At 37.0% G+C, this 17854-nt stretch overlaps 1 protein-coding gene and 1 long non-coding RNA gene across 22 annotated transcripts in view; both read right to left on the bottom strand.

Annotated features, from left to right (window-relative positions):
- Liprin-alpha (PTPRF interacting protein alpha) overlaps positions 1-17854 on the bottom strand; it is a 65111-nt gene that overhangs the window by 32750 nt on the left and 14507 nt on the right. For 2 of the 21 annotated variants that reach the window (XM_088038111.1, XM_088038113.1), the window contains exon 1: positions 12468-13042. The exons of the other annotated variants lie outside the window; for them this stretch is intronic. In XM_088038111.1, coding sequence (XP_087894237.1) covers positions 12468-12650 — 183 coding nt within the window. In that variant the 5' untranslated portion in view covers positions 12651-13042. Of the gene's footprint in view, positions 1-12467; positions 13043-17854 lie in introns of those variants that run through there. 21 annotated transcript variants of the gene reach the window in all.
- Positions 12718-13500, bottom strand: LOC148173549 (uncharacterized). Its single transcript, XR_015770240.1, has 4 exons — positions 13495-13500; positions 13414-13454; positions 13066-13280; positions 12718-12799 (listed from the first exon to the last, which is right to left on the bottom strand). It is a non-coding gene; the product is annotated as an uncharacterized LOC148173549 (long non-coding RNA).

Here is a 17854-nt window from a genome sequence, read left to right as displayed (position 1 = left end):
CAGCCTTATCAGACAATTCGCAGTGATCCTCTGTTTCACCACGAACAGATCATGTTGATAATAACCGAAACCCTCGTTCCTTTTAATTCGTTCTCAAGATTAAACGGTCGTAGCCTTATTGTGTTCGCCCTTTCCGTCATTACTTCTCATAACCCGGTGGCCGTAAAAGACCAGCGTTGGTCAAACCTTGGTGGCGATTTTATGACCGGAAGTAAAAACTCCAGATTGATCGGAGACGACGAACATTATATCGATCCGAATACAGGTAAAGTCTCCAATGACATGATGGATTAAGCTCAAGATATTTTGTTGGCTGTGTTTTACAAACAACTTTATGAGGCGTTGATTTTTCCAATTTGTGATATCCCGTGCATGTGTTCTATTATTGATGAAGTCTCTTTGTTGTTCGATTTTACGGGTGAAAAATGAGCGGGGAAATTACAGTTCTGGTTGTAACGATTTTTCGATCTTACAGAAATTTTAGTAGTACTGTACTCTGACAACAAATCCAATAAATATTTAACAAAGCGATCCGCAAAGAAGACGAAAATCCTCTTATTTTAGCACGGCAATTTTCCCGGTCGCAGAGCTTTAAAAACGACTCATTTTCAATTCTTCTTCATTACAGCAGTCGCAATACAAGACAAGCCGCTAGTATAATATTTAAGAGGACGTTAGAGCGTCGATAGTGGGAGTGAATTGTTAATTAACGTGGAGAATGGGAAACTTGCCAGGTGTTGATAAAACTCCTAAATTAGCTACACATGCTCGAGATGCCTTCAGCAAGTCGCACTCGTCCTGCAAATTGCCATCAGCATTTTAGTGGAGAGGTTTTTATCACGACGTTACCGAAAAAATAAACTTAATGAACTGACCGTTCGTCCTGATTAAAGCTGGACGATGGAGTATTTTTTTCTGAAACACGAACTGTGTCCTGCGCTTTCGTAATGGATTCTAGTTAGTTAATTAGCCCTGCAAAGTGCTAATGTTTTGCGACTAATCCTGGAACTTGGCTCATTTGCAATTTCCGCTCGGAGTTTTCTCTCTGGTCACTGTCCGAAATTTTAAGCTTGTTACTGAGAACAAGTCACGAAACTGCTGACTTTAATTCGCATTCTCAGATGAAAAGTCTGGAATTTATAAAATCTTCGAGATCTCGATTCTCCAATCAATAACTTTAAAAGGGTAACATAATACTCGATATTATACCGAAAGTCGTTGAGAAAATCGCCGGTTCTTTGACCCTTCAGATCCCATCCATTGCGACCGCTTTTCCACTAAATTATGGAAAATGATCACCATGGCGGAGTTAACTTTGAAGTTTAAAGACACAACAACCGCATCTGCTTTATTTACAACACCAGATTGTCTCAGCACTTTACTCGTTCAAGAAATAAGCCTGCAATTTCGTTTCTATTACGAAAAGCGATTCCTGAGAGACCGTCCAAGAAGGAAAACTCTGCGACGACAGAGGAAATTTATAGGTCAGTTTATGAAAAATTGCAGTCTCCTTTTACCGACTAGTTTATTACAACATCGAAAAAAAAACGAGGGAAAGGACGTAAAATATTTCTAAGCAACTTTTTAGTGTTAAACGAGTTTTATTAGCACCATAAACTGTCAGCTAATTAAAAGCAGTTAACGGAAAAGGATTTGATTTGTGCCAATTTGCGAACACTCATCCCCGGCTTTTACGCCGAGGAAAAAATGTCAAAGAACGTCAATTTCATTAGGCGAAAACTGTTTTCATGGATAAAACAAACAAACGCATCGCCCAGTATACGAAGTCACGCAAGAATACGAATCCTGGGTAAATAAGAATCCGATATGGGCTCAGCTCCCGGCTACGCGAATTCGCTCCCGCCCAATTGAATTTAACCAAACAAACAGAATAATAATTCACGATAATCAAACATCGCCCCGTCCGTCTTTTAATCGGCCATGCAAAAATAAAATCAATCAACCCAAAATTCAGTCTGGCTTTGACTAACTCTTCGTCGCCTAATTAATCAAACGCTCTCAGACAAGAGGCTCATTTAGTAAATCATACCTCTTCTGTGACGCGAAATTTACATAAGGCAACCCGAGAAATAATTACAACTTCCTCGTGGTTTCCGAGATGGACTTCAGATGTAAGATAACTCCTTAACTAGATTACATCGTGCCGTCTTACTGCGGTAAAGTTGGATTTCTCTTTGTGAAATCGGCCCGCAACCACCCGGACACATTTAAATCGTTGATCCTATTTTATCCGATGGATGAACGAACTGAGATACCAGAAGCACGATCGAAGAGTGCAAATTCAAAATCTACGACCACGAGATAAAAACAGGACAAAGTGGATTCCTCGACAAACCCTGATTTGGAAAATTTGTCACTGGGAAAACAGATAAACATCATCTAACAAAATTAGTTGTTATAAATACACAAATAAGACCAAAATTCTAAAGATTTCGCGTTGCCACTAATGGACTCACTGGGCCGTAACATAATTACAAACACTAAATACAGGGTGTTATGGAAATGAGTTCACAAAATTAAACGAGTAAGAGAACTCGCCATTTGCAACAACTTTATATTATAAGCAATTAGGAAATTACATATTAATCTCATTATTGGAATCAGTCGAAAAGTTTCGACTTTTGATAAAGTCGGTCGTTTTGGTGATTTGTACTACAGAGTGCTGTTCTGAGAAAATATCTTGCAAGGTAAAGTACTACCCTATATTATTCAAGAGTTTTCAATTCAGCGAAACGTTAGGAGCGTTTGATTGTCTATTTTTTCAGTTCGTTGGCGTTGACAAAAGCAGTTTAATATACAGAGTGTTTATGCTTAGCAATAATCGGAATTTAAAAGAAGTTAGATACACTTAAACTTTTTTGTTCTTACAAATGTTTATCTAAGATCTGTGTTTGACTGTTAAATACAATGAACAAAATTAGAAGGTTGCTCAAAGAATTTTGGAAATTTTTCATTTAGACGAAAACATTTCTTAAAATTAGCCACCCAATATTAATTTTGCGATTTAAATTTTATTTGAAAGCACATATGGAACTCAACTTTACAGTCGTGTTCTGTACTCGAAATTCTGTTTTCTTTGCTTGGATCTTTCGTAAAAATTTCCATAGTCGTCTCACGCCACCGTGCTGGAATTACTTAGGTCTCTCACGTATTCATTTCATCTTTCAATTACGTAATTAGTTGAAGGTCAGACAAGTTGAGCAGTACCGCACCATCGACAAACAATTCGTTTTTTTGGCAAAAAAATAGTTAGATAGCAATACTGATAACTTCGCTCTTATTGTGCTCAATTTCAAGTCCAATCATATGAAAAAAGGCCACACTAAATAAACCTTTGTTAAAATATGCCTTGATTGATTTTCTTTTTGGAGGAAATATGACAAATTCTTATTGCAAACTTAGCAAGGAATCAAAATCAGCGTCTCAGCGAAAATCAAATGATTAAATTTTGTGGCATAGTGAAATCAGTGCTTCATTATTTATTATTTAAGCGTGTTCGGAGTTTCGTTTCAAAAATTCGAAATTTGGTTTAATCTGCAATGATTAAATCTGATTATTGAATGCAGTTTTCGGTAAATTTTCTAATTGATTGATATTGCCGAAATGGTATTTTCCGCAAATCTTTTAAAAAAGCGAAAACCTGATTATTTTTTGTTCGCTCAAGAAAAAGGTAGTTAGCAATTAGGAAATTACATAATAAAAATCTCATTATTAGAATCAGTTGTGTTTCGACTTTTGATAAAGACGGTCGTTTCGTGCTGCTCTGAGAAAATATCTTGCAAGGTAAAGTACTACTAAGGTAACTTTAGTGCTACAGTTATGAAATTTCGGGAAATTACTAGTTTTTAATCAAATATGAACTCTGCCAAATTGCAAAATTGTAAATCAAAAGACATAATAGAAATTTTTATTTTTAATGCCCAAATGCTTCACTAAAATTGATAACTCTCGTAATTTTAGTGAAATTTGAGGAAGTTTTACGACCAAAACTCGATTGTTTAAATTAGAATGTAAATCAATTTTGTGGACCTATGACAGATAAGAAATATGCGGTTTTCTCTATGGTTTTTCTAGCACTATTGTTGCTACTCTTTCATTATTAGATTGAAAATTTTCAAACTAATGTAAAGTTGCAAAATCTGTTTTGTCTACCCATCGTATATTTGGATTTATTTTGGAACTCTACCTTCTGAAAAATCGTTGTCATTCATTACCCTCGGTTATGGCATGGCAATAGCGCCACCTGATTAGGTACTTTTTGTTCGCTCAAGAAAAAAGTTAACGTTTTTGTTAGAAGCAGTTAGGAAATTACATATTAATCTCATTATTGAAAACAGTTGTGTTTCGACTTTTGATAAAGACGGTTGTTTTAGAGATGTGTGCTACAGAGGGCTGTTTTGAGAAAATATTTTGTAAGGTAAAGTACTAACCTATATTCATTTATAAACATCTTCGAGAGTTTTCAATTCAGAGAAACGTTAGGCGCGTTTGATTGTCCATTTTTTCAGTTTGTTACCGTTAACGCAAGCAGTTTAATATACAGAGTGTTTATGTTTAGCAATAATCGGATTTTAAAGAAAGTTAGATACATATTGCAAGGAAGGCTAAATACAACAAGGTTTTAATGTAAGGGAACTGTTTTAACAAAAATTAATTAGTTTTAATATTGGCGAAACGCGAGTCTTGAAATGAAATGTTTTTTGAAAACACGAGGCGAAATAGTAACAAAATCTCATAGCAATTTGATAGATTTTTTTTTACCATATGGCATTGTTCCGTACGTTTTAGTCTTGTTTTTTAATGCAGATTACGTAATTGATGGAGTTGCATTGTTCCTAATTAGTAAAAGGGCAGTGCAATCACAAATAAATTGGGAGTCATTTTTTTCAAGGAAAAAAGAGTTCAATCATCGTTATCTAATAATGTCCATAAAGCCATTATTTATTTAGTTGTACTCCGAGTTTTGAGTAAACAAGACGTGCTACGGTGACTCGAAATTTATTTTAGTGTAGTTTAGTGATTGCCAGGCTTTAATGGTAGGACTTGCATTGCTACGATGGTTTCAATGTAGGCGTGTACTATTTTTCTATACATATTCGACTTTTTTACTTATTCGTATTTATTTGTTACAGATATCATCCTAACTTCGGAATTTTCACTCGAAATCTTGGAACATCTTGAAAAATGTAAGACGAAGGATTAGGGTAGGATAGTTTAGTTGCATCTTTCTAGTTCACTGTTCTTGTTGCATTTTTGCATCATTTCTTCATTTACCAATTTTATCTTTTTTATACTTTTTCTTAGTCTCATGTCTCTTGAAATGAAATTCCTCCTTTCTATGACTTTTTTGCGTTTTGCCACCTGAACTTCAATTTCCTCTCTTTTTAATACTGGAAAACTCTGTTCAGTTCTTTTATACCAACACAACAATGAACTCTCTTTCTTAATACTGGAAAATTCTGTCCAATTCTTTTATACCAACACAACAATGAACTTCTATTTCCTCTCTTTTTAATACTGGAAAATTCTGTCCAGTTTTTTATACCAACACAACCATGAACTTCTAATTCCTCTCTTTCTTAATACTGGAAAAGTCTGTCCAGTTCTTTTATACCAACACAACCAAGGGGAAACAAGTAGGTAGACAAAATTGGGGAATTAGATACACACACATTTTGCGTGAGTTTATGGAAACATCCATGTATGTTCTGTATTCTGCACATAATTTAACATCACTACACTTGCTGCCACCTACCCTGTACACTTAAGCATACCAACACTAGTAAGGGGACCCACGTTCATCCACGTAGGCACACAAATTTAGGAAGTTAGGTACCCTTTGCGTGCGTCTATGGAAACATCCATGCATGTTCTGTAGCCGACACATTAGTTTGTCAAGTTACGGCAGTTACAGAGTCTTCTAAAGGTGTTCAGTTTGTGTGAGCTAATGATGCGACGGTGTCAATCCGATACCGACCAGCAGACGTCGGGTACGAATGACTTCATTTGCCGCTCTAAACTCTCAGAGCGCATTTAGTTGAAGCTGTATCTGCATATCTCCACGATTTGACTTTAGAGGGGGTGGATGAACCTTAAGGCGGGGGGACTTAGCTAGAAAGCCGAAGTAGAATGCCGGTCGCATCACTTGCTAACCTAGAAACAGGGCCAATGTTAGTCATTCAATACCCCAGGCTCGGATTGTGTTATACCATAATGGTTGGAACGGAACTATTGAGGTATTTTGCTTTCATTTCTCCAACACTGGTTGGACAGTATTCATTTGGCACCACCGAAAAACTGGCCTCGACTGGACAATTGGTAGCCGACAGACCTTAGTAAGTGGGCGCGCGATGAACGAACTTCATGTTGAGGGGGACGAGGACATTGTAAAGACGGGAAACGGGAGCTAGCTGTCGTTTGAAAGCACAACTGCCCTTCGAATCAAAATTTACCATAGCGTTCAGAATAGGGTTAGATTCATTTTATGTAATTTATTTTTCAAGGCGGTTAGCTAGGAGTTGGTTTGAAAGTAAATGTCCGGTTAGTTTTGCTAGAAGGGTGGACACACTTTACGGGACACCTTGGTCAAGATGCTTACTCACGGGATAAACTTTTGTTTCGTTAAACATGGTGGACTTCCGGGAGCTGAGTTCATTTTGAATCCACCAAGATCCCCTACGGTGTCTGTGTTCGCGAAAGGGGTGTATTTTGAGACCAAAAATGGGGGGAGAGTCACCCGAATTTCATTCATTCTTCTTGCCACTTTACACTTTTCAACTCCAAATTGTGTCTTATTTGTTCAATCTTGGACTCTGTCCAACCACCCATTCATTTCCTATCTGAACACTATTTTTATTAAATTTTCCTCCATTCCACCATTTTACGACGTTCCTCATTTTGTCGTTTTATCTATTTCATGTACCCTTTTTTTCTTATTAAAAAATGGGGGGAGAGTCACCCGAATTCCATTCATTTTTTCTTGCCACTTTACACTTTCCAACTCCAACTTGTTCAATCTTCGATGAGTCACTCTGCCAACCACCCATTCATTCCCCATCTGAACACTATTTTTATTAAATTTTCCTCCATTCCACCATTTTAACGACGTTCCTAATTTAGTAATTTTATCTATTTCAATGTTCTCTTTTTTTTCTTATTATTCTTCCTATTTTAATTTCACTATTAATTTCGAGTGCCGACATTTTTAGTGCGGGAGATAGTTCAGTTCAGTTTCTGTAGTGTCTTAAAAATAAAATTAAAATCGTTTTTAAAACAAAGTGAGTGAGTGAGTGGTTCCTGGTTCCTGATTCCTGATTCCTGATTGCTAGAGGGGGATGCAGTGGTAGGAGCCTGTCGATGCAGCTTCGGGATCAGGATTAAAGGGTAAGTTAACTGCTAACTTTAAAAGGTTAGTTCAAATTTCTAATAAAAAAAAAATCTCTTGCAGTAAGTCCGTGTACGAAGACGATGGCGACGTTGGATCTCACAAGGTAGGATTTTTTCCTTCTGGGTGACAGGATTTGAACGAAGATGGACCTCGCGGAGTGTCAGTGCATTCGTTTTTTGACAAGTGGTAGTAGTAGTGACACTGTGCAAGTTAACATGCAGGTAAGACAAAACTATGTTTACCTAAATGAATATAATTTCACCTCTTTACAACTCTTCGTAAATTCGGAACTTCCGCGAGTGTCAAAGTTAAAAGTCGATTTCTGCGAAACAGTGCCGAAGCTCTTTTTAGTGCGCGAGCTACTTTAGTGTCTTAAAGCTAAAATTAAAACCGTTTTTGAAACAAAGTGAGTGAGTGCTTCCTGTGTCCTAGAGGGGGATGCAGTGGTAGGAGCCTGCCGACGCAGCTTCGGGATCAAGACCAAAGGGTAAGTTAATAAAATTCGTAATTTTTGTAATTTTAATGCTACAGCTATCAAATTTGGGGCAATTGCTAGTTTTCAATCGTTTAACTCTGCCACAAGTTTTAGAAATTTTTATTTTCAAGGCAAGCCGAAATATAAGAAATCCTCCCTTTAAACTCGCAATTTTGATCATTTTAGTGCTACAGCTATGAAATTCCATCGTCAATTTGAAAATGCGAGTAAAATAACTAACAAAACATTTCTATTGCAGTAGGTCCGTGTACGAAGATGACGGCGACGTTGGATTTCACAAGGTAGGATTTTCTTTTTTTTTGGTGTTGGGATGTCGCGCTTGCGGTTTTTCGCGGAGTGTAAGTTAACCCGTTTTTTTGCGCAGTGGTAGTGTTAGTGCTGTTGTGTTAGTGTGTGTTAACATGCAGGTAAGAAATTAACAGTCGCCTAAATGTTAAACACAATATCTGTATCTGTCCCAAATTTAACACAGCCAATATAAATTTCATAATTGTCACTAAATGATTCTATATAAATTTTGAAAACACCTTCGCGATTTACAAGGTTTTATTTTATTTATTTAATAAATAAATTAAAAGCTTATAAATTACGAAGGTGTATATATATATTATGGCTATTATTATTATTATTATTATTATTATACATATTTATCATTAAATTATTGTTAATTTTATCTTTCATCGAGCTTTTTCTATTGCTCCGAAAATTAGGGTTTACTGCAGATGTCAAATTTTGCATTTACGCGACTCCTATAAGTAACTGTCTTTTTCACTTCTTGAAAACGAAATTGTTAGGTAAAAGACCACTATGTCCAGGTAAGTAAGTACACCATTTTAATATGTTAATTTTATCACATAAATAAACACTTTTTTTAGGTTTAACTCCGCCTGCAGCGTCCTGGGGTCTGTTTCATAAAACTAACTCTGCTAATTTACAATTAGAAGTTGATTACTGTTTGAACTAAAGAAACTTAGAAATTTATCATAGTAAGTTTTTATGGTACAAGCCCCCTGGGGTACATTCCGTATCACTAAGGACGCTGTTGCCGGTCCCAAGCCCGGAAAAAGGAGGAGGGTTTTTCGGCTATTTTAGGAAGAAACCTGCCCATTGTAAAACCGCTTTTGAGGATTATTTCGCGGTTGGAGAAAAAAACTGGAAACATAGATGACACCGACTTGTCTATGATTATGGAAGCCAGTTTTCTCATGGAGGAATGAAGATGTTCAAGCTGAACACGAAATATGAGAAATCCTTGACTAAAAATCGTAATTTTAGTGCTATAGCTATGAAATTTGGGGAAATCATTAGTTTTTGATCAAACATTAACTATGTCAAATTTCAACATTGTAGATTAAAAGACACAAATTTTAGAAAGTGTTATTTTCAAGGCGAAGCAAAAACATGAGAAATCCTTTCAAAAATTCGTAATTTTGGTAATTTTAGTGCTACAGCTATCAAAATTGGGGAAATGACTAGTTTTTAATCAAATAATAACTCTAGCAAATTGCACCATTGTCGATCAAAAGACACAAATTTTAGAAATTTTTATTTTCAAGGCGTAATTTTAGTAATTTTATTTCGTAATTTTAGTGCTACAGCTATGAAATTTGGGAAATTACTAGTTTTCAATCGAATCTTAACTCTGGGAACTTTCAACATTTTACATTAAAAGACAAATTTTAGAAATTTTTAATTTTAAGGCGAGGCCGAACCATAAGTTATCCTTTCTGAAATTCGTAATTTTGGTAATTTTATTGGTACAGCTATAAAATTCGGGGAAATTACTAGTTATCGATCGTATGCTAACTCTGCCAAATTGCAAAATTGTAGATAAAAAACATAAATTTTAGAAATTTTAATTTTTAATGGCAAGCAAAAGTCGTTTCATTCAATACCCTCGGTGATGCCAATAGCGCCACCTGATTATTTTTTGTTCGCTCAAGAAAAAGGTAGTTATATTTATTAAAAAGGCAAAAATGAGTTGGAGGTAAAACAGCAAAATTAAATTATTCAACATTTTCTGCAGACAACCCCATTATAAATTTAGCGTAAACTGCATCTATTGTACTTAGCAAAACGGATTCTAATTTTGTAGACCACATCGCCTTCAACAATTTCCCAGAGTAACCAGTTTATTTGCATTGCAAAAGCTGACTGGAGATTTGTAAATGCTACTAAAGCGTAACGAAATTTGCTTTACAGACGCCTTTTGCGCATATAAAGTGTGTAAATGACAAGCAAAACATTGTTTTCAAGACGTAATTATAATATAATTGAAAACCTCGCGACAGTAATGGAATTGTTAAGACAGCAACGAACTTGTTTACTCTCAATAAATCACTCGAAAAAAATAAAACAGATTCGATTATGAGTGCGCAATTAAACAGGGAACACAGGTGCGGATAATCGATAATGAAAAGCGGAAAAAAGGCATTTTTCACTGTCAATTACGAGCAATTTTCGTTGCAAAGCGAAATTTGATTTTTTGTTCAAGTAAACTCCTCAGACGTGCATGTGAATGAGATTTGGACACATTTTCCAGTCCAATTATACCCGTGCTCAAAAAAGTTGAAAATGCAGAGCTTTGAAGTTATTATTTAATAGACAAAGTCCATTCCGACTCAGAAAATTTAATGCAGACGGAAACCATGCATCATAAGAACTTCTCCCAATTTTTGTAGTGAACAAACGACTTCCACCCTACTTTATAACAATGGATGCAATCAAGAAAAGTGGAAACTTTACATTCATATTTACGTAATAAACGGAGCGAAAAACTCTTCGCTTATAAATTCCAATGTATATCTTTTACTGCAGAGGATAAGACGGTGTCGGACACCTTGGGGTCGTAAAATACCGGGATAAATCTAGTGGAAACCGTCGTGATGTCGCGGACTTCGGAGTCGCTTAAACGTAGAATTTAGTGCTATCAAACCAGACCGGAACGTCCCAGACTATAATCCAGAGTTACTTGTAACCGATGCTGCATCAAAAAAGCCACGAAATCAACTTAAAGATAACGTCTGCTCGTCTAGGATGAAAAGATTTATAAGTTTGTTAAACTGGAAAGTTTCAGACGGAATTAAAGAACAATACAGTTCACGGATCAGACGAAACAAAACGAGCTTTCAGTTCGCACGTGACAGTGAGGTTTGGTAAATGGGTTTAATCTTTTGACTCTTTTGTCATCGTTATGATTTTTCCAGTGGAGATATCGTAAACATTTATTTTCGGTTAAAAAATTTCCACGAACTGAAATAATTCTCATTCTCACTTGACACGTACTCTTAGTTTCTTAGCAGAAATTTCCAGGGATTTATGGAGACAATAAGTTCCTGTTTCCGGAAAATATATTTGCGCATCAAAGTTTGCTCATAAACTACCGGATTTAATAAATCGATTCGTGAATAATACACTAACTGTAAAAGTGAACCACGGGAGAATAAACTAATAGTGTTGCTAAAACTAAAGCAAAATTCAATCATTTTAGCGAAGATTATGGTGATTTCAGCTGCTAGGATTCGTTCGGCTAAAGCTAAAAATATTCCACAATTGAGCTAAATTTAATTCTCGTCTCGCATTTTTCGACTTTTTGAAATTCAATCCGCCAGCGTCACATAAAAACTGTTCAATTTGCAGCATTCCACTAGACTCAACACTCCACATCTACAAATATTCGGAACTACTTTATTAATTTTGTTTGACAGTTGTTTAATTCAACATATTTTTGCTCCGTTCATAAAAAAATACTGGAAAAAATGTTAAGTCTCGTCGATTCCGAATCGTTAAAGAATATAACTTTTTTTATCGGTCAAGCCAGCTGCTTTCATAATAAAATCAACCCAGACACAGCTTCGAAAAATTCAAATTCCTGTTTACTTATTTCGCATTTCTACTGAGATTGGCTATAGAGAAAGAATTTGGAAACTTTTTACTGTAAAGCCTTTTAGTTTCTACACTACTGCCATGTCTCGAAAAGCAATATTTCTTCGTAATTGTTCTTAAAGAATCCCGTTGTAAATCGGAGATTTTACTGCGTTATTATTGAATCCAGTCGAAAAGAAAATTCTCGAGAATGTGCAGTTTGAGGGCGAATGTTTTCATCGAGATAAAGATTAATTGAAAACTTTATATTGGTTGTGAAAGTGGCTTTGATGATATAGACCCAATAATGAGAATAATTTCTACTGTCTAGGAAAAAGAAATTGGCTAAAAGCAAACAGTGACACATGTTTTTCCAATGGGAATTCATTACCTCAAATCATGCAATATGTACAGTGTCTATAACCTACAGGAAGTTTCATTAAACCTCTCGGGAAACGAAGCCCTTAATTCCAGCTTAATCAAAAATGAAACTACACGAAATTACGCGTAAATAAACAACGCTAAAAACAGTCCAAGATCCGGTGGAAACAAGCAAGAACGCGCCCCTAACCTGAAGGGTGCTTGTGTTTTTCTACAAGAATAGGGAAGCCGCGACGCCAGATTCAACTTTAGATCTTGTCCGTCTTTATGAAGGAGGGGTGGAGAAAGTTCATGCATAACCAAAATGCTGACTTATACCTTCACGAATTGCTTTATACATTCGTTGCCGTGTTCCCGAAGGAAAGTCTGGAGAGTCTCCATCCCTTGTGCTGAGAGAAGCCTATAACCATTCCTCCCATTGTTGTTGTTGGCGTTATTATTGTTATTATTATTGTTGTTGGCGTGGGCATTATTATTAATATTGCTCAAAGAGAAGAACATTTTGGCACGATTTTGACCACACTAGACACTTTGTTTTAACATTGTCGGAGTCGGCTTCAATTAGGAAAGTTGTGGCACCTGGACGTCGAGTTTTGTCTGGCTTCGGACATTTCGAAACGTAACGTAAATTATTTGGATTCAGGGCATGACTGTAAAATAGAGTTCCAGACAGTGGCTTGTATGAAAAATTCAAAACAAATCAACAGGGAATTAAGTTTCTATCTGGCCGGATCATGTGAGTCAAAATCAATATGTGATAACTTTAAACGAATTTTTAAACCTCGCACCCTATAGATCTGACAGGATAAAGTGTTAATCAATAGCGAGATCTACAACACAAATTAACATATAGATTAAAAAATCAAAAATTCCATTGTCTTTCCAACAATTCAATTTAAAAAACCAAGCATCCAACCTCAAATTATACACAGCCACTGAACCCCCTCTGATTTAAATACAATTATCAGATCACAAACGCGATTTTTATACCGGTAGCGTCGGACCGCTACGCACCGTAAGCGTTGACTTACTGGAGAGCGTCTCGACGCTACCCTCCAAACACGCCGGCAATAGCCCCAATCACAGCGCGGCTGCGACCGACGCTCGACGCCGCTCGACGCCGCCAGACGACTATTTTAACGCATGTAAAAGACAAAGTTTCAATTTTTCTGTTTATAAATTGCTTTGTGATTAATTTCGACAGCCGTCAGAACAAGATTTCTCCACGGATTTCGACGCAACCTCAGTCTCATCTTTTTTTTACAACTTGCAACCGAAAGAATTCGTGATGCTGGAGTTCGTTAACTATAAAAAACATTAAGGGTGGGTCTGTGAGTGGAATTACAGACATTTTGTTGGGATTATTATTTGATTATTTCTTTCAATGAGGGAGTTCGCCGACGGCGGCGATTGTTATTGCGGGTAAATTAAAAATCGTATTTCTGTAAATGGAAAATGTTGATATTAAACGTCACAGGCGGAATTAAATAATTTTGAAATTTGGTCACGATTTTCGACAGAAGTGGAAGAATAGGCAGGTAAACGGAATTTATGGATTTCATTGCTCCCTATATCTAAAACAAGAGACAGGGGGCTCCCTAATGGAAGTATGTTTCTAGACATAAATTTTTAAAGATTGCAAATACGTACGGTAAATCAATAGGCTTCCACCTCGGCGGCTTCCCGAAATTAGTTTTTCAATGGGTTTCCACTCAAGTTAAACACGTAAATCTCGCGAGAATGAACTGATTAAACTTTATAATTATTATTATTCATAGAACTAAGAAAGAAATTACGTTTTGCACCATATCAAAGATACTAAAAGCGCTAAAAGGGGCTTCTCAAAATCTAATAATTTCTGCAAGCGCACAAAAATCTCTTTAAACTTGAATATGCTACACAACCGCAAAGTTTCAAACTTCCGCTAAAAACCCTCGGTCATTACTGTTTCAAATGCAACATCTTTTTCAATTCCGCTGACCGAAACCACGTTCTTGGCACAAAAGTTACGTCTCATTTCATTGCCAAACAAATAATTCCAGACAACATAAACCCAATTAAAAAAGTGTACTCGAAAAAAAATTCAAGAAACATAAAAACGTAGTTACAACATGAAGAAATAATATAACTCGATTTCGTTTTTATTTCCTCGGATATAAATAAAACTTAATTAAGTACGCCGTCTCAGCTTATTAGAGTCTACTTTATAATTTATACTACAACTTAGTTTCCAAAGATGAGAATTTAAGTGAGTATTTGAGCATCTGACATGACTTCTGGAAAATCTGACACCCAAAAATCCAGTTTACTTTCATGCTTAAAACTCGCTGTAATTCACGTCTTGAAAAAATAGTATAGAAAGCAATCGCGTTTTTGCCTTATGAAGAAAGTCCGACGCTTGGCTGGCTAGTGCCAGAGTTCAATTCTATTTTGAACGTGCATAGGAATTACCTTATTGAGGGCTCTTATACATCTGTTCCAGTAACCTTCAATTTGGCGTTACTATTAATGTAAATACTGCCTTTGTTCAGACTGATTAATCATCGTAACAGAACATCATTCATATTGAAGCCACGTCCGATCATAGCTAAGCTCATTACTGGACGTGTGATGTCCCTTATCATCAATTTGGATGAAAATCCAACATTGGTAGATGTGAGCAAATCTTGACACTTCGTTTATGCAAACCCGGAAAAATCTATTAGTGACTAGCAGTGACTGCACTATAATTCATTATCTAGCGTCTATTGCTTATCTCCGCCATACATTCTAAGGGTACTGTAAGTTAGATCCTGCTCTTACTTTATGCCTCATTTAACTCTTGCACCCTCGCCACACTTCTTCGAGTTTTATGGCATTTATAAAAGTGTTCCCCTTGTTACGACCAGTATCCGCCCTTTCCTATTTATGCCTTGAATTAGTTTGGATTTCTTTAGGCGCTTTCTCTTAAAAGGGCTCTAAACAGGCCGTGACAATTAACGGCTCAAAGAAAACAGCGAAGAATGGTGAATGCGCCAGCCAATTTGCTGTTGTTGCATCCAATTCTGCTACTCTCCGATCTGAACTACCACTACAATAAGTGAATAAAATCAATTTCGTAATTGGAAAAATGGTGGATGCGCCCGACTACGTTGAATAAGACTAGATCTGAATATTTTTCCTTACTTCAAAGAGGATTATTGATGGCCAATACCCCAATCAATCTCCCCTAAATGTAAATTACAAAACATTTCCTCGTCAAGATACCCAACTCTGACACGCATTGTACGCCGGTAAACCCATAAAACGCAACAATAAATACAACTCCGGCCTAGTGACAAATAGTTTCGCCCTACAGGTAACAATTAAAGACTGCATAGCAGGAATTAAATCCTTAATTAAATCCTTAAGATTTAATTGCAGAACCTGACCTGTTTCACACGCTACGAGCGCTTTTTCCGCTCCACTGTGTATTGAAGTATATTACACCTCCTTCACATTAAATCTCCGTTCTTTTTCACATTTCTAATTGAATATTCGAGTAGAATGGAATGTCGCTGTATGGTTAATAACAAGCTAAGGGGAGTCCGAGACTGGTGTTGAGCCACACCGCAAAACCCCAGAGTGTCGTGCTGGAAGCGCGTAGTCGGTCAGCACGATTGGTATGGGGAATTCACGGGTCATAGTTCACGAGGCTACGCCGCCAGCTATGTTGCTGGAGGGTCGTCGCCTCCGCTTAATCAAACTACTGTATAATTGCCTATATTTCATTCTGGGGCGTTGTCGAGTGATTTCCGCTTTTTGCTCTTTTGATTCCACGTGTAGATGGGTTACAAATGGTGGAGGCGCTGGGGAACACGAAATAACCGGACATTCAACAGTGCGAGGGCAAAAAGCCTTCGGACAAAAACGTTGTCTGCAGCAGAAGGTACGAAAAGAAAGGTGAACGTGATCTGGAGAATGAAACCGAAAATACTAAAACTAAATTTGCGGTGTCTGAAAATCAATTTCAGTCAAAAATCTCTCTCTTAGAGCTTTATCTCTTGTCTGCAAACTTAACTTAGAGGGCGCTATTAATTCTACAAGGTAAATAATGAAGCCGGTAATAAAACCTGCAATTTAATGTCTTAAAGACTTTTAAATACAGTCCAAACAAAGAGCTCGATGGAGTAATTAAAAACATTTCATTTATGGATCGTATCGCTTTTAATTGTCTTCACCTCTCGTCTCATTTCCGAACTTGGCATTTCTTTGGGTTCAATAAATTGGAGCTAATTTAGCATGTAAATAAAGGATTATATCCTGCCAACACAAATAGTCAGAAATAGGAAGGAAAATTATATGCCCATTAGGAGAATCAATATTCGTTCTATTCATTGTTCAGCACTTGAAACATTATTTACTATTACGCGCTGGTGATGGTCCTCAATTACCCCACATCTTCCGAAAACTGTCAAATCTCGATCGTTGGGCGTCTGACATCATTACCGCCCCAAAACGCGCCATTATCTCCCCATGACGAGCTTTTTTCCTTTTCGTTTTGCATCGTCGGCGTTAGAAAAACCAAGCCGTCGGGATACATCATTCTCGATCATCCCGAATTGACTGTGGTTAGACGCAAGCCACACCTAGATGCTTGGCGGTTACCCGCTGGCCTAGCATTTCATTTACATATGCAACAAATCAGCGATAAATATAGCCATTAAAGTCGTATAACTCTCCAAGGGGTAATTTGAAGCGTGCGATTCAATGTTTTCGAGGGTGGAATGGTCCCGTCTTTAATCACTCGGCAAAACTTCAACTCACGATCCCGTTTCTGACTTTTATTATCCCATCTAATAAGTGATAAAATGATGAGACCGAAGCTAAAAGCAACGCCGACGATGCAAATACGTTTGTTTAGTAAGCTGGAAACGTTACTGCGAAAGAACAAGACTTTTCCTCCGCTTCACTAAGCACGTCATGGAAAATTCATCAATCCTTCCGCTTTTCTTGTCGAGCCGCCCGATTAATTTCGCGACTTTTTTCATTGTTTGAAGAGTAATTAAGCAGACGAGTTATAAATTAAATTAACACAGTCAACGAAGCGGATGCAGCTTAATTCGACACGTTCTACGCAAGCTGGATCGCGAGGGAATTCAATGTCTCCAGACGATTTCCTCGTGCGGCCAGATGGCGGTGGGTTTCTTTTATTTATTTTTTGCGCCCCGTTGAACTTCTTTAGTAGAATGAATGTGCGATCTGCCCTTTCGACCGGGACGGAATAGATTTCTCGTAAACCTTAATCATCCTTCTACGCTAAAGGTCTCTATTTCGTCTAGGCACAATCTTATTTTCTCGTAAACTGTCAGACGGTGAGCTAAACCGAACACGTGTCAGAAGGACGTTGACATTTTCATGAGCTCTGCACAAACTAATTTTCTGTAACAGTGCATCCAACGGCGCAGCACTACGACGGGAAATGATGGACTGCTTAAAACAGATTTTACCACAACAGAAGAAGCTTTTTCTTACTGACGCTGACGACAATTACTTCAATGCTGAACAGACGCTACTGTTTTTAGCAGAGTTCAACGCTTCTACTAAATATTCCGTTTACTTTCATCTCCTATTTATGTTACTGCATCGGGTCCGCATTGCTATGCATTTTGCTATTTGAGTAGAGACGAAACCGGACTTTTCGAGCCAATATAAATATTTCTGTATGTTAAAGTAAACGGCCATTT

The sequence above is a fragment of the Gnatocerus cornutus genome, chromosome 6, assembly GCF_029298725.1.
Source record: "Gnatocerus cornutus isolate USDA-ARS CGAHR chromosome 6, icGnaCorn1.1, whole genome shotgun sequence".
NCBI classification, from domain to species: domain Eukaryota; kingdom Metazoa; phylum Arthropoda; class Insecta; order Coleoptera; family Tenebrionidae; genus Gnatocerus; species Gnatocerus cornutus.
The sequence above is the reverse complement of the archived record's forward strand: the minus strand, read 5'-3'. Positions and strand labels throughout refer to the sequence as shown.